This window comes from Mercurialis annua, linkage group LG4 (genome assembly GCF_937616625.2).
Source record: "Mercurialis annua linkage group LG4, ddMerAnnu1.2, whole genome shotgun sequence".
In the NCBI taxonomy this organism is placed as follows: Eukaryota; Viridiplantae; Streptophyta; class Magnoliopsida; order Malpighiales; family Euphorbiaceae; genus Mercurialis; species Mercurialis annua.
In genome coordinates this window covers 41,456,212-41,477,709 of record NC_065573.1, presented here as the reverse complement: position 1 = coordinate 41,477,709, position 21,498 = coordinate 41,456,212, and the positions used below count along the sequence as shown (strand labels likewise).

General features: G+C 31.7%; 2 protein-coding genes across 3 annotated transcripts in view; both read left to right on the top strand.

Annotated features, from left to right (window-relative positions):
* Positions 1-19,904, top strand: part of LOC126679330 (granule-bound starch synthase 1, chloroplastic/amyloplastic-like) — a 35,923-nt gene extending 16,019 nt beyond the window's left edge. The window contains exons 9-14 of the mRNA XM_056105360.1: positions 18,333-18,576; positions 18,667-18,843; positions 18,940-19,131; positions 19,210-19,296; positions 19,388-19,516; positions 19,590-19,904. Of these exons, the coding sequence (XP_055961335.1) occupies positions 18,333-18,576; positions 18,667-18,843; positions 18,940-19,131; positions 19,210-19,296; positions 19,388-19,516; positions 19,590-19,706 (946 nt within the window). The 3' untranslated portion in view covers positions 19,707-19,904. The remainder of the gene's footprint in view (positions 1-18,332; positions 18,577-18,666; positions 18,844-18,939; positions 19,132-19,209; positions 19,297-19,387; positions 19,517-19,589) is intronic.
* LOC126679334 (F-box/kelch-repeat protein At3g23880-like) lies at positions 810-2,394 on the top strand. Of its 2 annotated transcripts, XM_050374340.2 has the most exons (3): positions 810-898; positions 1,072-1,989; positions 2,310-2,394. In XM_050374340.2, exons 2-3 carry the CDS (start codon positions 1,082-1,084, stop codon positions 2,335-2,337), a joined length of 936 nt encoding a protein of 311 aa, XP_050230297.1. In that variant the 5' UTR covers positions 810-898; positions 1,072-1,081; the 3' UTR covers positions 2,338-2,394. The 2 variants fall into 2 exon arrangements, with proteins under 2 accessions (XP_050230297.1, XP_050230294.1); XM_050374337.2 differs by lacking the exon at positions 2,310-2,394 and having other exon boundaries at positions 1,072-2,246.
* Positions 19,905-21,498: the final 1,594 nt, after the last annotated feature.

Here is a 21,498-nt window from a genome sequence, read left to right as displayed (position 1 = left end):
ATCTAACTATATCTATGGGTTAACTCTATATTTATTTAACTAACTACATTTCAAACATTATTTTAATCTAACTACACATCAAACATTATTTAAATCTAACTACATTCAATAATTAAAAATAACATATCTATAAATTTTAAAGACTCACCCGATAATTCCGCTAAAAAATAATATTCTGCGCCAAAAAATAATATTCCGCCACGAAAACCAACTCCGCAAAATCTTCTCCACAATAATGCGCCAAAAAATAATATTTCGCCACGAAAACCGACTCCGCGAAATTTTCTCCACAATAATACCCCGATTTAAAATTTTTATCTCTCTACTATCTCTCTCTCTCTCTCTACATATCTCTCTCTCTCTCTCTATAAAATTTTTTTCTCAAATTGTGATATAAGGGGGAACGGGTTGGTTCCCCCTTTTATAGTGGTGTAGACCGCGGAAAATTTCCGCGGTCTACAACCACTCGGTCAGAGGGAATTTATTCCCTCTGACAGGGAATAAATTCCCTCTGTAAACCGCGGAAGAGTTCCGCGGTTTACGGTGACGTGTCACTGTAAACCGCGTAACTCTTCCGCGGTTTACAGTGACGTGGCTCCACCTGCATCCAGGTGGAGCCACATGTGCAGACCGCGGAACACTTCCGCGGTTTACCCAAAACCGCTTAAGTGTTCCGCGGTCTGTATGATATAAATGGGGAAATTTTTTTAATCTGGGGTTAGTTTAAGAATTTTGTTTAATTTTACAAATAAAAACGTCATTAACCCAACAAAAGGACCTTATAGTTAAACATGGACTTCCTATATAATGAAACGGAGGGAGCTTATTAATTATAACAATTAAAAAAAAAGAGTAGCGGCGCAACATCATCACCTCCCCCACCCCAGCCGTTGCATCGGTAACGTTTCCTTTAATTTGCTCGCCTCTGCTTCTTTTAGTCCTTGATTAATTCCATGTTAATTTTCTTATCTTTGTGATATTAGTCTAAATTTATAAGTAGTCATAGATTGGAGAATTTGCAGGCTTATACCTAGTTGGGATTAAGTATAGATATGATTTTTCTTATTGCAGATTGATTAACATGATAATATTATGCAAATTGTTCAAGTGGAAGGAGAAGAAAGAAAATAGCAGTATACGGCACGATTTGCTAGTCGAAATTCTGTGTAGACTACCCGCCAAGTCATTAGTTCGATTTAAAGCAGTGCACAGCGATTGGTTTTCGTTGATTTCGGATCCACAGTTTTGCCATCGGCATCTTCAACATCAAAGGCCCTGTCAGAAGTACGGAACGATCCAAGTCAGGAACACACACACCTTGCATCCATCCCTTTCACTTCGCATTATGAGCACTGTTGATGATGATCATCAACTTGTCGAGATTCAGAAAGCTTTTGGTATGGAGGTTTATGGAAATTCTCTGTTTCCTAGCCTACTTGGTTCATGTCATGGTTTATTATTAACAAGTGTTTCATTCTGGTTGGAGAATTTTATATTGTGGAATCCAACAATCAGAGAGTATCAAAAAATTCATAGAAAGATTTTCGCTGGATCTAAATCCAACACAGTAGCTATGGCTGGACTGGGCTACGATAGCTTGAACCACAATTACAAAATTGTGGCAGCAGTGTCCTATCGTTGGCAGCAAAATACTTCAATTGAAGTTGATATTTATGATCTGAACAAGTCTTATTGGAAAACAAAAAATTGCCATTTCCCCTACGAGTCCAAATCACTTATCACACCAGCTATTACTCTAGCGAATGGAGTCCCACATTGGCATGTTAAAAGGAAAAACAATGACCAAAGTGTGATTTTATCTTTCGATTTGGTAGACGAGATATTCAAAGAGGTTCCTCTTCCTTATAATATACTTGATTTTAATTTTATGTCTGCTGTAGATGGTTACCTTTGTATAGGGATAAGAAATTCACCTATGGATCCATTACATGTGTGGAAGATGAGAGAATACGGAATGAAGAAATCTTGGTATGTGTTAAAAATGTCTTTTCCGAATGAATTCAAATGCCGCAGTTACTTGATGCCGCTTGGATTTCTCCATAAGGATCAAATTGTAATGAGTTTAGATACAGTAGGGATAGCTATATTCAACATTACTAGACAACACTATCAGTTTGTTTTACAGACAGATAATAATCGTTGTTATTCAGTAGTTGCATATAGCGAAACTCTTGTGTCTCCTAATTAATTCAAATCTTTGACAATCGTTTTATCTTCAACTCTAATTCATGTTGTTGTTTATTCATTTAATTTAGTCAAAGTAATTTATCAAAAATTTGCTATTATAGGTTCTTAGCAATCCAGCCGCACCTTTAAGTGACATGCCTGCTGGTACCAAAGTAATTCAACCCAAATTCCTTTCACCACACCAACCCAAAACATTGCTCAAAGCCTAGAATTAGAAGATGATGATCTTGTCATCACATCTGACGTTTATCAAATGTCTCTATTTTGTAGAGTAGTTACAGACAAGCAATTTAAATTGAATATTTTTCACTCTGTTATGACAAACGCTCGGGGAGTCGGATTTTCAGTTGGGAAGATCATCCCGGTCTTCTATAAATATTTTTCAATGATGAGTTCGAAATGTTCAAAATACTGAGTGGATCCCCTTGGCAGTATAAGAAATTTCTCGTATTATTACGTCCTTAGGAGAGTGGATAGCTATACAAATCTTCAGATTTCCAATTTGTTCCCTTTTGGATTCAATTCCGTGGAATTCCAAATCCATTTTTAAGGAAGCATTTAGGTATTAAGATAGGGGAGGTCCTCGCCTGTGAAATATGCAATGTACGGGATGGCAAAATTGTAAAAGCCAGAGTCAATATAGATATTTCTCGACCTTTGCCTCGTGAAATTACTCTTCATAAAGGTATTGACATAATATCCAATATTAGTTACCAATATGAGTCTTTGTATTTTTTTGCTTTTAATGGGTGTTATTGGGCATGAAAAAACCGGATACCATAAATACTTTTTGGATATGAAATCAAAATCTGTCTCTCCTTGTCTGTGGGGTGATTCACTACGTGCTACTGAGGTTGGAATGAAAGGTTATGAACTCAGTAACACACAAACTGTCATACATCCAATGAGAAAAGTGTCACTGTTTACTAAAACAATAACAGGTACAAATCGATTACATTTATCGAACTTGAGTATTAGTATAACTGTCTCGCTTTGTAAATTACCGCATTAGAATGTCCAAACTGTTAATGATCGTTATGAATTAGTTCATTTTAAAATTTATCCAAACAACCTATTTTCATTTAGTTTCTTGTGATTTTTTTATATATATTTTTATAATCTATCATTTACGATAGAATTATCGGAACAAATAAAGTCGCGTGTATGAATAATTAGCTCAACCAATCCATAAAATAAATTCTCGCCATTTACTAGCATATATATTTCGGTGATAAGGTGCAACTTGATCCTTTAATTTTTATAAGTAAATAATACAATTTTATAGTTCATGTTGAGTTTTCAAACTTTTTTATTTGTTTAATGGATAATGTTATCTGCATATATGAGTTACCATTTGTTAAAGGTTTAATAGTGCAAAAAAAAATTAAATATTGTACATCTATCGCATTTTTTGATAGGTTTATTGAAAATATATCTAACTTTTTAAAATTGATTTAATTGTACATATATGACAATTGAATTTGTTTTTTTTTGTTTAAAAAGTTTCAAATTAAGATACCATATATCAATTTTAGAAATAGTATAATGGCGGCTATTTGAAAATTAAATTTGATAGTTTTTCAATGAATTTACCAAATTAAAATAAATTTATAACTTTTAAATTTCTTAATGAACGTTTCGATATATCTATCTATCTATCTATCTATCTATCTATAATCTATAACTATTCTATAAGTGTGAAGGGAGGGGGGACAGGTAAAATTACGATATTAGAGTCCATATAAATTAATAATTACAATAGAACCAATTAACAAGGGAAAGAAGTTTAATTGCTTCGTGATGCCCACAATCTCAGCATTAATTTAAGATAATATAAAAAAATAGCATTTAATTTAGCTTCAAACACTATTAGATTGTTTATAAAGAGTTTAGGTTGAACACAAATACTAAAATATATTTATAAAGAGTTTAGGTTGAATACAAATACTAAAATATAAATTATATATAGAGAAAGATTGTTTTAAGAATTCGATCATTATTCTCTCTCGGAAAAAAGAATTCGATGACTTGCAATAGCTGAAGAATATGAAGACAATACTTATGAAATACTCTTTTTTACCTGTTAGAAGCTAATAGGAAATTGTTGTCGATTACAACATGGCTAACACTATAACTGCTTAGCTCCTAAATTTTTATGCAGTTTTTATGCTCCTAAGTTGAATTTATTTTTTAATTTTCTATTACATCACCTAAATATTAATCGATGTCAGAACACAGTTTAATCCAATTTTATGTATAACACAGAAGCATGAAATTCACCACTCTTATAGTTGTAGTGTGGCTAATTGTTTTCGTTGATGAATTGGTGTGGCTAATTGATCAATAATGATGATCTTCTATTAAAAATTGTGTTGTGCTCAGTATAATTCTTCTATCAGCTTCAGTAAGGTCCATTATCACTATTAAAATAATAATAAAAAAGTTTAATTAACATAAAAAGTCCAATTCTAATTGAAATAGCCAACAGCAATAAAAGTGGCTAAGAATTTTAAACATAAAATATATTATCTATATAATTGTTTAAATAATTTTACGTAACTTTTCCAAAGTAAAAAAAAAAGTTAACATGCAGAAATTATAAACTGGAGTTGCTAGGCAAAGAAAGGACCACCATTCAAGTTAAGTTTATAACTAAATGATTTAAATTTGAAAACAGTTATAAGTGTTAGAAGTTCAATTTGAATAAAATACAAATCCACTTATAATAAGAAAAATAAACTCTTATTATTTTATCTATTTAGAAGTACATGAGTTTGAATTGAATAAAAAGTCTAAATATTCATAAGCAACAGGAGAGTGTCATGTTATTTATGATTTTATCTATTTGATTACTATTGATAAACCAAAAAATAAGTTAAATACTTTTCATTTGTATTAATTTTTTAATTAAATTTGACTTCTAACTCTCTTAATTATTTATATAACGGGTCAATCAATATAATAGATATACGTTTAACATTCTATAATTGTGATACGATATTAAAAAAAAATTAATTAATATATATATAACGGGTCACATAAATACCGCTCACGTGCGTAGCACGTGGCGAAAAATTAGTAACTATCTTATATGTGGGAAGGGGGGGACAATCAAAATTACTACGTTAGCCTTCAATTATTAAAATATTTATAAAGTTAGGTACAATTTATATTAAATAATAAATGTAATAAGAATTTTAATTACAATAAGAGTAATCAAATGCAAACACACAAACGGAGAAGACGGCGTAAATCCATCCAACAACGTGTGCCCTAACAGACCTGACTCAACTTTGCTATTAATAATACTATCAACAAATAAGCTCCCAAGTTGAAAACCAAAAAAATTTAATACCTTTACTGACTGTGTTGCATAGATTAAAGATATAGTCACGTAAATGAATTTTAAATTAATAACCCCCAACTAATTAAGTTCCAACTAAGTACACTGGACTACTAATTGAATATAATAACTTAATTAATTAACATATTCAAGTATATTAATTGATTGACAAATGAAGAAAACGTCAACTACTATTTAAAATTTCTAATTTAATAAACCTAATTTTAGAAATTTAGGAAGATAAAATACAAATCTAATTATAATAAAAAATAAACTTTTAATGGATAATGTTTGTTGTTATTTGATGTCTTCAACTCTAAATCAATCACTTTAACAACTTTTTAGCATTATATATCTAGATAATTTATAATTGTTTAAATACATATTTAATTCAAATGAAAACAGTATAAATAAAGATAAGTATTCGTAATAGAAAAAGATAAACTAAACAAGAATTTGATATTCCGTAGAAATCTAATTGTGATATTAATAGAAGTTTATATAATCCAATTAATAGAAGTCTATATAATTGTAAAAGGGAAAATAAGTTAAATGATCAGGCAGATTGCTTGTGGCCTTTATCATATACTAGTTTCGCATTACGTGCTATGCACGTGGCTCGTAACGTAACACGTCAATAAACGTATTAGTAAATTTATTATAGTTATATCAATTTTTTATTTATAATTAATATTAAATTAGTTAAGAATTTTTGTAAAAGTAAATATAATATATTCGGTTATTAAATTTGTTCCATACTGAATTTATTCTTCTTTAGATTTTATAACCATAATTAAATAATTAATTTAATTTTATTAATAATATCTTTAAAAATAATAATAAGATAGAAATTTAAATAATAATATATTGACCAAATACAGTATTTTAATTTTGTAGTTCAATCAAACTAAAAGATAGGTATTCCTACTAATTTGGAGACAATTTAGTTATTTTTTACATATTAAAACTAAATTGGAGATAAATTAGCTATCTATTCTAATTAGGACTTTAATTACAATAGAGATTAATTAAATAATTAATTAGGTAATGACTATAAAACTTTTATTTAATACTAAACTGAAAAGGATTATTCGGTAAATTTATCTGTCCCCCCCCATCCGTGCTTTTATATATAGTATAGATATGGTGTTACCAGAGTATCGGCATTGATGTGAGTACATGGTTTTTTGTTATTTTGCTTCATGAGTTCGATCCGATTTTGCGTAATATGTTTTTTTTTTCAATTTTTATCAGTATTTTTTGTCCTTATTATTTTAGAATTATTCAGTTTATTTTTTCCATTCTATACCTTCAGTCTAAGTTTTCATTCAGAATTTGTTGCACTTTCAATGCATATTATATTTTGAGCATTAAGATTTGTATTTTAAGCATCAACCAGAATAATTTTATAGGTTTATTTAAACCTAAGAGGAGATGAATTCACTTCATCTTTTACTTACTTGGTTGCTTCTGAGTCTATATGCTCTTAAACACAAAGGAAAAAGATAACAAGGAGTTGAAAATAAAAAGGTATGATATTGTAATTGTTTATTAAAAATTAAAATATTATATTTATTAATGTAATAAAAAAATTAATGGATGGTAACAGAATCTAATTGTCATCCAAATAAATAGCTTATTTGAATAAAATATTATTTTTATATATACATACGACTCATATAAATATCACTCATAATTTAAATAAAAAATAACTTATAAATACTTATTAAATAAAAGTATTATATATATAACGGGTCATTTATATGTCGCTCACATGCATAGCACGTGGCCAAACGTTAAAATTACAGTATTAGTGTTTATTAATATTTTAAATACAATGAAGATTCAAAGTTAAAATTCATGTTAATTAGTTTTAGTTAAGTAGGAGATTAATCATAATAAAAAAAAACGAAGTTAATTGTAATAAAAACGATAAAGTGAAGTGTAGAACTACAAAATTAAGTAGGAGTCCAATTCTAATAGGAACAATTTTTTTTTAGCTATTTTAGTTAGACTTTTGCTATATGTAAGAACACTTTTTTAATACTATACGTTTATGTTTTGATAATAATCTCTCTAGTAAAAAAAGCACAAATTAAGTGAAATTCCAAATTATTTTTAGTTGCGCAACTGTCATGTGTATATATATGAGTAATAAATTTAAGTATGCTTTTACATAAATAAATTAATGTTTCTACTAAAATTAAAGTGTTGTTATATATTGATGATGAGCCAATCAACGTATTCGTACCATCCATTGTTTTTATGCTTCCTATAGATATTTATGCTTTCATAATTTTAAAATATTATATTTAATATTTTAATTAATTTATATGTCTTAGTAAAGACATATAGTTAATCAAAGAATTTTAATGAGCTCTAATCAATATATTTTAATAGTTTTTATTTATAATTTATTATGTAAATTATCTATTTCAATTTGTTTTATTGTTATATTTTTTAATTTATATCAAATAAAATATTAATTAATACATATTTACGTGTCAAATTATGAGAGTTATGTGCAAAATATTTATAAATAAGTTTTATTGATATATTTGACATAACGGGTCACATGAATATCGCTCACGTGCGTAGCGCGTGGCGAAAAACTAGTATATATATATATATATATATATAAAGATTTTCATTCTATATAATTATTTTTGCTCTTTTTTATTTCACCTTTTTTTTCCTATTATAATAATAGCCTAAATTCAACATTTTATTTCAATTTTAGCCATTTTTTTTTCAATCTTTCACAATACACTATAAAAGAGTAAAAAGTAAAAATTTTCTATTTATTTTTTAATGTATCAATATTTTTGCAAGAAAAAGATAAGAACTTCATAATCCAATTCGATATTAAAATTATTAAGATAAAATTTTATATGATTAATTTTCAAATTATGATTTTTTTTTTATTTTTTTCATTTAGTATTTTTAGTATTTTTTTTAATTCCACGCAAATGCGCGGATATACGACTAGTTTGATAATAAAACCGAATCGATTCTTGATTCTTTATGTTCTCATATAAAATAATAAGATATAATCATAAATAATTAATTACCGAGTTCCATAGCTTGGCTTGAAATTAAAAGTTAATTATGGTTGAAATTAAATTAAATCATAATTGGTATAAAAGGCGCGGACCCACCTCTAATTGGGTCAACCGGCAGTTACCAGTTTTCACTTTTCAAACTCTCTTAGTCAACTCTCTCTCTTTTATCATGACTAATCAACCGGGTAACGTAGCTGACGATTATGAGCTGAGACTGAAAGAACTCGAGGATTTCATGCGTGCATTCCGTGGAGCGGCCGGAGCTGCACCGCCGACAGTCTACGTGATTCAAGTCCCGGCGGCACCACCAGCGCCAGCACCAGCACCGCCGGCGGATTTGAACGAAGAAGTGCTGCCGCCAGAACCGCCGGCATATGGAATAGGGGATTTTGCTCGCGATTTGGCAAAAGTAGGGAAGATAATCGGACAGGTAGCAAAGGTGTTCGCACTCATCGGAAGGTTCACCGACGATTAGTATGTTTCTCTTCCTAGAAATAGCCCCTAGCCCCTGATTTTTAGCCATTTTTGCAAAACAACCGTCTGAAAACCCTAAAACTTCCATTTTTACTGTAAAAACCACTCCATTCAGTTTTGCGGTAAATAATCTACTGTTGTGTAGATAGTTTCAATTTCTCGATTGAGATTAGCGTGAATCGAACTCATCGGAAGGTTCACCGACTATTACTATGTTTCACTTCCTGAAAATAGCCCCTAGCCCCTGATTTTTAGCCATTTTTGCAAAACAACCGCCTGAAAACCCTAAAACTCCCATTCTTACTGTAAAAACCACTCCATTTACTCCATTCAGTTTTGCTGTAAATAATCTACTGTTGTGTAGATAGTTTCAATTTCTCGATTGAGATAAGCGTGAATCGAACTCATCGGAAAGTTCACCAACTATTAGTATGTTTCACTTCCTGAAAATAGCCCCTAGCCCCTGATTTTTAGCCATTTTTGCAAAGCAACCGCCTGAAAACCCTAAAACTCCCATTCTTACTGTAAAAACCACTCCATCAGTTTTGCGGCAAATAATCTACTGTTGTGTAAATAGTTTCAATTTCTCGATTGAGATTAGCGTGGATGTAATGACACTTTCTAGCTGAAATGAAATAAAACGGGGTACACATATTGTTTCTTTGCGTATGTCATTTCTGCAGCACACTTCTTCTACTATATATGACTATGTCTTATATGTGTTTGTTTAATATGGACGAAAAATAAGTACATATTCTTAGAAGTTTCAAATGTTAACAACTTCATTAGAAATATTATCTGGTAGCAGCTTAAGGCTTTTGCTTCTGTGTTATCTAGAACATCTGCAAATTACTGTTGCAAGATTTAAGGCACTAACTATTGAGCTAAAAATGCAAACTGTTTCTTATTAGAATGTTAGAGTAGCAAGCTTTTGGAGATCTAAAATGCAGATTTGGAAGTGGTTTAGAAGGAAAGTAAGGCTCATAGATCTATGGTGTTGTATTTTAAACCTTTACCTGAATTACACTTCTTAGAGGCAACCTGTTATTTTGTGCTGCACGCATCAAGCTCGCAGCTCATAATTTTGCATAGCTTTTGCCGGGAGAGTGAAGGATGAGTGGGAGAGAGAGCTAAAAGGCAGCAAACTTTGAGGTAGGGAGTGATGGTTTTGGTTTGTTTTGTTGCTTTAAATTTAAGACTAAGTGCATATTTTCAAGGTATGAGGTCTATACTGTATTAGAAGATTGGCCACAATATCCATTTTTAGTTATAGCTGAAACTTATACAATGTACAGATAACGGTTGCCTACATGTTTTGGGGTGAATGTTCCATTCAGATGGAACAATGCATACAAACAAGCCACAATCTCTTCTATTACTGGTTTATTGCCTGCTTAATATTTATGGACTTCTGTAAATTACAACGACAGTTAGGTTTACAAATTTTTGAAAGCTTTGAACTGAAATTACTTTGTGACTGTTCGAGGTATTTAATTTTGATTCAAGTCTCGCTTTATAACTCAACCTCGACTTGTTTAGTTTTTGAGTGCCTAGGGCTTGTGTACATAATGTAGATGTTTTTTGAATTTATGCGCAGTTTAGAATTTGAAGAGATCTGATATGATGAATTAAGTTGGGATAATTGATTCTAAGATTCTCCAACTAATCATTCCAGATTTGATTGGTAACAAATCAGATTAATTAATTTGTCTTTTTTTAATCCCATTCAAAGAGAGACTTGAATATGAGATTTTCGTGTTAATTAGAACTGAATTCTGGCATTTTTACTAATTTATTCTGCAAGTTTAAGTTGTGTGTGCAGCTGAATACCATTTATTCTACCTTTTCTTCATACTGGAACTAAAGAATATAGAAATGGAGTTCATTTTGCATAAGGTGCTCTTGTTCAAACTAATTCGCGGGAACGTACAGCCTGCTACATAAACAGAGGGATGCTCGCCATTTCTTTCTTTTTGAGGCCACTGTAGAAATTTGGGAGAACGGAATTGAAATCATTTCCCGGCGGATCATTAAGGTACACCATAATTCTAGATAAATTTGTTCTATTGCTTTTATGGTTATGGAAATTATGGACTTAACAGATTTCTCCACATGCAATAACATTATCAAAGATTTCTACTCATGTAGTTACTAAAATGAAAATGAGAATTCTTCTCTTATTGCTTCTCCTTGTGCAATGAAATTTTCTTTTGGAAGCACTTGAAACATAATTCGCTGAGAGTCTATGATGCTAGCTGGAGTATAGCAAGTAGGAAATGTTTGTGCAATAAATATGCTTTTTAGAAGCTTGAAATGAACTTGTAGAAGAGGTTTCAAACAGTGGATTTAACTCAATCTTCTAAGTGACGTACTTTAACGGATCATCTTTGGAAGTCATGTATTAAAACCATGTTATAAACATATCTTCTCTTGGACCATATAATTAGAGGTGTATATGGTTGAAATGAATCTGATTATAATGTAAAACCAAATCATTCTATGAGGAATAAGTGAAAATTAAATCATCTCAAATGTTTTTATAAAGTATCACTTTCAATTAATTATAATATGTTTTCCATTTATAAAAATTATATTTATTTAGTTCACTTCATGTTGGCTGGCGACCGGACCATATGAAATGGGTACATATCACCTTTAGATTTAAGGCCCTGCAGAGTTCACTACCCACAAGGGATTTAAGACCCTCCATAGTTAACTCAGATCAATTGTTAAAGGTAGAATGATATTTCTGTCATTAAATGAAAAGAGTTAACTCAGATTAGTTATTAAATAATTCTTTTGAGTGTTAATAAGAAAACAATGTTCGGCGCCTCGGCGGTTGATATAATGTAGGGAAGAAAGAAAGAAAAACCTGGAAATGAAATCTTCTACAACTGGCAGCTTTTTGTTTTTACAATGTGTAAATCATTTTAGATTCCAAATAGTACAGAAGAGTTTTCCTGCATTTTCTCACAATCCAATCAAGTTTCCCTCCTTTCTTTCTTTTAGTTTTGGAAATAGTAGAATTGGATAATCTTTTGTGAACAAATTCTACTTTTAGTTTTGGAAATAGAAGAATTGGATAATCTTTTGTGAACAAATTGTTTTGCTTGTTAGCACTCAAGATTATATCCTTTCTAAGTGTAGTTTAAGTAGGAAAATTCTTGTTTATTAGTAGTTGCATTATTTGATTTTTTTTATATCTGATCATTGGTTTAACTAATAAGATGTTTGCCTGGTAGTTAAGTTGACAGTTTACTGATTTTTAATATCTATAGGCGATTTTAGCATTTGATTCAAATGCAAAATTTGCTCTGTTGTTTAAGGTACTTTAGAATGATTTCAAATGCTTCTGATCCACCTGGGAAGTTTTCAAGTTTGAGTTCATACCCGAAATTTGAAATTGAAGGTGGAAGCTCTAGACGACCTATGTACCCACACTTTGAAACCAAAGGGTACCGTCTCAGGACAGAAAAAATGCAAGCATTAGCAAATTATGACTTTCTTCTCTATAAATCTCACTTGATATGGTTGTGTTCGATATTCAAGGAAAGAACCAAACCACAATGAAGTACTCATATATTTATTTCTATGATTAAACTTGATTGAGAAATCAAGATAAGTTTCTGATTTTCCATCGTCTATGAATTACCTTGTGAACAGTAAAAGTGATGTCTTGAACTTGAATGGATAGATATGTCTGTTGAAATTTGTGAAGTAACAGAGCTGCGAGATCCCGTTACAGACAGAGAAAAGACAAACATCAGTGAGACGATGAGTGTTGAGTATTTTCAGTCTTTGTAAATCAACTTACTGCTGGAAGACACGATAATGATCACTCATGGTTTTTGAGAAGAGAATGTTGGCCCTGGCGTGTCAATTCTTAACCACGTATTCTGGGTGGATTTTGTGTGGCTGTAAGGTCTAACCTGAAGGTGTTTCTTTCTAGCATTCAATGTGTCTGCAAATTTGCATACCCTTTTATTGCCTGGAATTATTGATAATAAAGCATTTCTTCTGTTCATTGTTTGAATTTTGAAAGGTTAGTTGCATACTGTAATGTGTTTTTCTTAAATTACTACATTGCAATGCCCAGTCAAAATCACTTAGTTAACATTTCCGGGTTTATTTAATATTCCTGGCAGAAATTATGCCAGAATACGGATCATCAGGTGTTTGTTCCAAACTCATGCACGCAACACCCATGAGCTCAATCAATCAATAACCGGTTGAGAAGGTCATCTTGTGTTTTCTTAAGAAGAGTCACTACACCAAATTATAGTTTTAGCAACGAATTATAAGAGATGGTTTCTAAAACCGTCTCTGATTTATCTATTTTTAAAATTAACAGCGTTTTATAGGGTTGGTTTCTAAAACCGTCTCTGATTTATCTATAGACACATTAAAAACATTAAACTAAACACGTTTTTGTAAACTGATTTCCACCTTGATTTTTTTTTTTCTCTTCTTTTCATCTGATGGATCACCATCTTCGTCTAGCTCACCATCTTCGTCTAGATCATCAATTGTGTCTTCGCTATTACGATACTCATACAAGCAGTTCATCTTCAGCTAAACCAGGTATTGATGTCTAACTATAAAATTGATTTCGTTTTTTATATTTTCGCTTGCTTTCAAATTTCAATTTGATACTTTTAAATTTCAATTAATTTTCATTATAGGTTTCAATAGACTGATTTTGATTTTAATTTTGATTTTAATTTTGATTTTAGATTTTAGATTTTAGGTTTTAGGTTTTATTTTGATTTTGAGTTTTGATTTTAGGTTTGATTTTGGTTTTTGAATGATCTGGTGCTATCCGCTAAGCCTGCTTCCTCCTCGTCATTGCAACAATTTGTCATTGGAGGAGAAATTGGAAGGCTTATTGTAGCTTGCCTGGTTCAGGTATTATTTTTATTGCTGTACTGTACTGGTCATGTTCAATTACTTACTGTACTGGTCATGTTCAATTTCTTTTAGCTGTAATTAAGAGCTTGAGTTTAATCAAGACCATATACTGGATAGTGGTATGACGTAAAGGACATTTTAGTTTCTACACTTATGCATCACAATTTGGTATTTGCTTGACTAGGCCTTGTTAATGATTTTGAAATGGAAAAGAGTTTCTACACATTACTAAATGATGAATAAATATTGGTTTATGCAGGTGGCACTACACTAAATCAGCAGTGAAAATGACGATGGGAATGATGGAGAACTTAAAATCTTTAAACTTCCTTTCAGTGAAAGCCATCCGGTCAATTTCCAATGCCGATTTGGTCAACTTCCAGTTCAAAAGGAGGTCTAACTTTAACTAGGATATTTGTAGGAACATTCTGTTTATTTCTCTATATCCACGCTTTATATTAGTTGGTTCCTTATTGAATCGCAGGGTGATGATGTGCACTATGGAGGTGTCATGCACTGTGATTGATGGCTCCATTCTCATGTCAGTTTCACTAGATCAGTTAAAGGTAGTCGTTACTAATTGTTTTTTAATTTATGTTTCTATTTCCCAGTCTTGAATTAATTATGAACAAAGTGTGCGTTAGGCCTCAGCAATCCTGTCGCTTTGTTCAGGTATCTGAACTACTATACAAATCACTTGCAGCAAAGCTCCTTGTTGGAATTCGTTCAAGGTCTGTTCTTCGTTTGTGTGCATGAAGGGTTTTATTACATTGATTTTTTTTTGCTGTGAGAATAATGGTCTTATCATTAATACAATTATTTGTAATCAGGACCTATCAACTGTTGACTCAATCTTATTGAGACTTGAGAGAGCTACCACCGGTGGATAATAGTAATGCTGTAAGATATCTTATTCTTATGGTCAGTAGTCCCAAAATGTCATTGCATTGACTGTATCATGCATTTTTTAGGAAATAAAGATTACTGATAATGACTTTTTTCCATTTCTTTTTAGTTTGTTAGCTTACTGTCGAGATGTTCTTAGCTTTCATCTATATTGGTTATTTTCTTAAATTCCTAATGTTTAGCTTTGGAGGCAAATTGATCGATGAAAATGATCAGATCACATGAACCCTGAGGTTAGCCTCAAGTTAGATTCTTTTTGGTTCATAGTTATAATTATGGTATCATTGAGCCCTCTTTTCTTGTTCTGTTTTTTGGTAGCCCTTTCAAATTATTTTAGTTTTTAGGAAACAAAGTAACAAAACAATAACTGGTTTGCAGATTTAAAGCTGGGGATAAGTGAAATTGCTCGCTTCTTCCACTACTACAAGAGAGGAGTTGACTTTATTTTTGCTGATCACCCCATGTTCCTTGAGAAGGTGGCCTACATTTGTGTTTTTCTATATTATTAATATTTAACTTTTGCTAATAACATAAATCTAGGTCAATCTCGTGATGATGAATCGAGAAGAATGATGCTGAAAGTAGGTAATAGTGTTGTTGTTCTGTTCTAATCCCTTAGTTTATACAAATTTAGCTGCAATTGCGGTCGTATTGGGTGTGCTACTGGTAGATTAAGCATAAAGAAGAAGAAGGCAATTGAAAGAAGAATGAGCAGTCCATTGAGAGTATGAAGTGAGGATGATGTGTCTTTTTCCCGTGATTATGATGAAGGCAATTGGTATGTTATGCGAAGGTTTAATGTGAGGACTTGAATTCCTCACGCATCTTCTCCACTTTCACTACGGGTATTTCTCTGATCTGAATATGTATTCATTAATTATTTAATATGAACATATTTCAACTTATCTAGTAAAACTATAAATTTTACAATTAAGTTTAGATCCACTTTATGATTTTGATGTTAACATTTATTCAGTTAAAAAATGTTTGGTCTTTCATTACACAGTAGGGAAAATAAGAGCAAAGTATCATGTGTGAAGTTATGATTACTTTTGTACAATTTTCATACAACCATTTATTTAGCAATGGTATAGCTGTAACCTTGAGTTTTCTAAATGTATTGAAGGTGAGTCATATGGAGCAGCAGATTGGCAGATTCCTGAGTTATATGGTCACTTAAATTCAAATCAACTTAATGAAATGCTTCTCTTGATGTACACTCTGACTAGTTAATTGGTATGGCTGGGAGATCCTGTTTCTGATTGGATAAGAGCAATAAATTTATCTAGCTCGTATATGTATTCTAATTGTGTGGTGTAAGTCATCAGATTCCGTTGAAGAGTGGCACATTACAGGACCACTTTTGTCAAAGAATAGATGAAATTATTTCATACCATTAATGTCTTGAGACTTGAGCTATTATGCCCTGTTAGATTGGATTTATCTAGCTCGTACATGTGCTCTAATGCTTGTATGTGTGAATGCTCTTGCTGTTTTGCAGTAACTTGTGAATCGCCAATGCAGTTTTGGGATCTACGAACAATTAGGTATAATATTTATGTGCATCTTATTCTTAATTTCTTTCTATGATATGTTTTTTTGTATAGCCATAGTATGAGTTACTTGCAGTTATTCTGTTGTTATTGTATATTTTCATGTTGACTATTTTTGATGAAATTCTATGTCTTGTATATTAATAGGTTGTTTTGTACTTTTTGGTGGTGATCTTTTTCATGAAAATATTTTAATTTTCAATGTTATTGGTGAATATTTTGTTTCTACTTGCACTTTTTTTTTTAATTTGATTTAGTCGGAGAACTGAGATTCTTTTTATTCTAAGCGGAATGTCAAAGAGTGAAAATTACTGATCTGGCTACAAACAAAGGTAACCACATTTATATAGATGCATAAACTTCTAAAGTGTTGGTATATTGTTATGGTAGATTTCCTTTGTTTCCTCCTTTCTTCGAGCGACCTATTACTAATGAAAAAGAGACTTTCTCTTTTCAAACTTTAATTGAATTTATTGATTGATTTATTATTCTAAAGTCCTTCTCTTTAAATAGAGAAGAATCCTTTCGTGATTACAATAGGTAATCTAAAAGAGTCCTAATTAGAATACGTATCTAAAAGAATCCTATTCTAATAATAAAACATATACTATTACTAGATAAGAAATAAATTAAACTACTTCCTAAATAAGTCTAAGACTTATATTTATTTACTAATTAAATATTTAATTTAAGCTAAGATATAGGAATATATTATGGCAGCTTACAGCTATCATAACATATATACTACTTCAACTTTAGCATGTAAAATATGCATAATCTTCATAAGCTGAATCTTGATTGTGATGATGCTTTCATTATTTCGTTTTAAAAAAAGAATTCATATAGATGATCCCATATTCTCAATTATTTTGGAATTGAGGTTTAGTTGAGTTGAGTTGTAATGCTAAGTATTTCCGCTAAGTTTGCTTGGGGTCTGGTAATAGGAGATCGTAACAAGTTGAATCACACATCTTAGCTAAAGAGAGTACAAAATTGTCAATAATTTAGGTATTTGGATTTGTTTTAGCTTTTGGGGTTGTACCAAAATTGAGTATTGGTTTCACAGGCTCAAACTTGAAGCGAAGATAGTGAAATGAAGTTGAGATTTTCTTTTCTTTTTTTGAATCAAAGTAGAGATTTTCTTAAAACTGCCAATTGCATAATATATTGCCATTGGAATTCATAGCAATTTCAAAGCTGGATTTTTGAATTTTAATGATAGGACTAGGAGTGAAACTTTTTATCTTTTTATTTAATAATAGTAATAACAGCTAGTCCCATCCTCTGCTCTTGGCGATACAGACCTCTGCTTCATGTTCCACCGTTGATATAAATAAAAATAGAATGAAAACAAAAGTATCGTACCTGATGCTGAGGAAATCATTCACTCCCACCCCTCTCCGCCTTAATTAATCATTCGACTACGGTGTCGTTTCCTCCGCTGGGGCTGAGGAAATCTCACGTTCAAAATGCAAATTGGTAAACAAAGGGGCCCATTTCACATGTTAACAGACAGATCCATTCAAATCTTAAGGAGTGGCAGCATCTCCAACCGTTAAGCTGATGCCACGTGCACCCAGTCCCGCACTATAAACCCCCAAGTGAACGATCATACTACTACTAAACTGCTAGTACTAGTTGAAGGGTTGTGTTTAAGTTGGACACAAGTAACAGATTCACTCCTTCCATTAAGCTTGTGAGTAGCTGGTTTCTGTTCTTGATTTTATTTTTTATTCAGATATATCATATCAGAGATTCTCTCCGTTTCAGTTTCTGTTGCTAAAATCTTCTATATATATCCATAATTTATATTCATCTGTTCTTGCTAGAATTAAAGGAATACGTTCTGGCTAGAATTAAAGGAATTTCTCTTTGTAGCTATGCGAAGCCAGTTAAGGGAAGGAAAATCAATTGGATGAAGGCTGGAATTTTGGAATCAGACGGGGTTTTGACTGTGAGCCCATACTATGCCCGGGAACTTGTTTCTGGAGTAAAAAGAGGTGTGGAACTGGATAACATCATTCGTAAAATTGGCATTACGGGTATCATAAATGGTATGGATGTCCAGGAGTGGAATCCTGCTACAGATAAATACATTGGCATCAAATACGAAGCCGCAACCGTAAGTACACACAGGAAGTCTTTTAAGCTTTTAAAAAATACATCCCCAATGGTAAAAGAGAGCGATTATGTAGAATTTTTCTTTGTTCAGGTTATGGAAGCAAAACCTTTGCTGAAGGAAGCTCTTCAAGCAGAAGTTGGGTTGCCTGTTGATAGGAACATTCCTTTAATAGGTTTCATTGGTAGATTGGAAGAGCAGAAGGGTTCGGACATCATGGTTGCAGCTATTTCACAATTGGCCGAATACAATGTGCAAATAGTAATCCTTGTAAGTAAGAGCAGTAGGAATATTTTTAATAGTGACACTGCTGATGTGAATACCAGAATGCTGACTTTTGTGCATACGACCTTTTCATCTTTCCAGGGAACCGGGAAAAAAGCATTTGAAAAACAGATTGGACAGCTAGAGGTAATGTACCCTGATAAGTGTAGAGGAGTGGCCAAATTCAATGTCCCATTGGCGCACATGATTATAGCTGGAGCTGATTTTATGTTGATCCCGAGTAGATTTGAGCCCTGTGGTCTCATCCAGCTGCATGCTATGCGTTATGGAACAGTAAGGCCACTAAACTTCTCACTATCTAGAGTAACAATTGGCTTTTAGTTACTCCAAAATCTAAAAACTTGAGTGCAGGTACCCATTGTTGCCTCCACTGGCGGTCTTGTTGACACCGTTAAAGAAGGTTACACAGGATTCCAAATGGGAGCTTTCCATGTTGAAGTAAGTAAACAAACGACTCTCCTTTGTTAGTTTAATCTCTTTACAGTTTACTCTAAAATGACGAGACTCGTTGATGGGATATGTTATCCAGTGTGACAAAGTTGATCCAGCTGATGTAGCTGCCATAGTTAAGACTGTCATAAGAGCTCTCGGCACTTATGCCACTTCTGCTTTGAAAGAAATGATCCTGAATTGCATGTCCGAAGATCTGTCATGGAAGGTTTGAACATCTCTGACACTAACTGCATTTTATAAGAGAAGCAAATTTGACTTGAATTGGAATTTTGATGCAGGGGCCATCAAAATTGTGGGAGAAGATGCTTCTAGGCCTAGAAGTTGCAGGCAGCGAACCAGGCATTGAAGGGGATGAGATTGCTCCTCTTGCTAAGGAAAATGTTGCCACTCCTTGAAGCAGCACCGAATAGTAGAGTCTAATATTGACCATAGTACAATAGATTAATGCATATAGATGACACCATGTTTTTGCTTTTTCTGTTATATCTTCTTATGAAGAGATTTCACAACTAACTTGTGTGTAATCTTGGACTTAAGGAACCAAGAAGAGAGTATTAACGTGGGTAAGTAAAATAAGAGTTCATCTTTTTGTATACTATTGTCCTGATAACAAGTGTAAAATTGCGTTTTTACGGGGTGTTTGTATTCCAATCAAGTTCGGCATATATGTTCTTCTAACCAGAACTAGCGATTATTACAAGTTGTGCAGCTTAGCCTTGTCTAATTGGTTAAACAGATTGTTAAAAAGGAAAGAAAGGTCATAAGTTGCATGTTGCATCAACTGGTATTTTGATGTCAAAGAAGTGGTACGTATGATATATTGAAATTCGAGATAGTTATTCCGGCTCACAAAACATGTATTGCAGAATCAAAGATCAATTTGAACCGAGGTAATATTTTTTTGGATCTATTGGACCTTATGAATGAAATTGGATCTGGTTGATCTATCACATAAGTTTATGGAAGTCACTGAAATAATCATTTTGTTGATGAAGTTATGATATTCGTACGAAGCAAGTTACCAAAAAACCAAAGATCTATAAAGAGCAGTAAGTTGGAAAATCGTGGGGAAATTTGCCTAAATTTCAATCTCAAAGTGCGGTATTAATTTTACAACAATAAAGTAGGAAATGATGGCGAGAAATACTTGTGTGAACCTAATTCGTCACGTAGGATTATGAACTATCCATTAAATATATGACACCTAGTGTTATTAATGTTGTATCCAATCAATAAATATCCATTAAATATTTTTGCAGTTTTAGACCGGACTACTGACCGGTTTACTGTTTAACTGGTCCGACCGGCCGATCCGGTCCGGTTTTTAAAACACTGCTACTATCATTTTTATAATATTCAATCGTTAGTTTTCGGATTTCAAGTAAACCGAAAATGATAACTCTTTATCAATTCATTAAGTACGGCCATGCATTTTCTTCAGTCTATCTTTTTCAAGAGGCCTGTAGATGTCTTATTCAAATAAATGAGGGACAAATTTCTTCCCAGTCCCTCACATTTTTCACATAGTTACTTTCAGTGACTAGTCAGACAATAAATTTAAATAGGGCATAATTTAATTAAAAACTTAAATTATTAAACCATAAAATTTATACCGAAAAATAAAAATTATAAATTTATTAATTAAAAAGTATAACCAAAAGAGAAAAAATAAACAGTAAAATTAAAAAATTATTGCTTTTTAATTGGAGACAATTTTATCCTGCGAGTCTTCATTTTCTGAAACTGTTTTAAAATATTTTCATCATCAATACTTTAAAAAAAAAAACCTCTAAAACATACGAGATAATCATCCATAAATTGATTTTCCATTTTATTCCGCAAATCTGTCTTGATGATATTCATATATGAGAACACTCTTTCAACTGTTGCAGTTGCATCCGGTAATGTTGATGCCAATCGAATAAGTAGATAAATTAAAGAAAATGAACAATTTTTTTTTCGTAGAAAACTGAAATTATATATTATTATGAGCAAATAGAAATCACAAAACAAATTGTACTAAAAAATAAAACTGCAATAATTAAATATAATCAGATTTTACTAAACAAATAAACAAACATCTTTCATAAAAGGCAAAAGATGATTAAATAAGAAATTTAAATATAAAACTATGATCAAAATAAACTTGACACAGTAGCACTTCTTAAATCTTTTGTCCATGTGTTG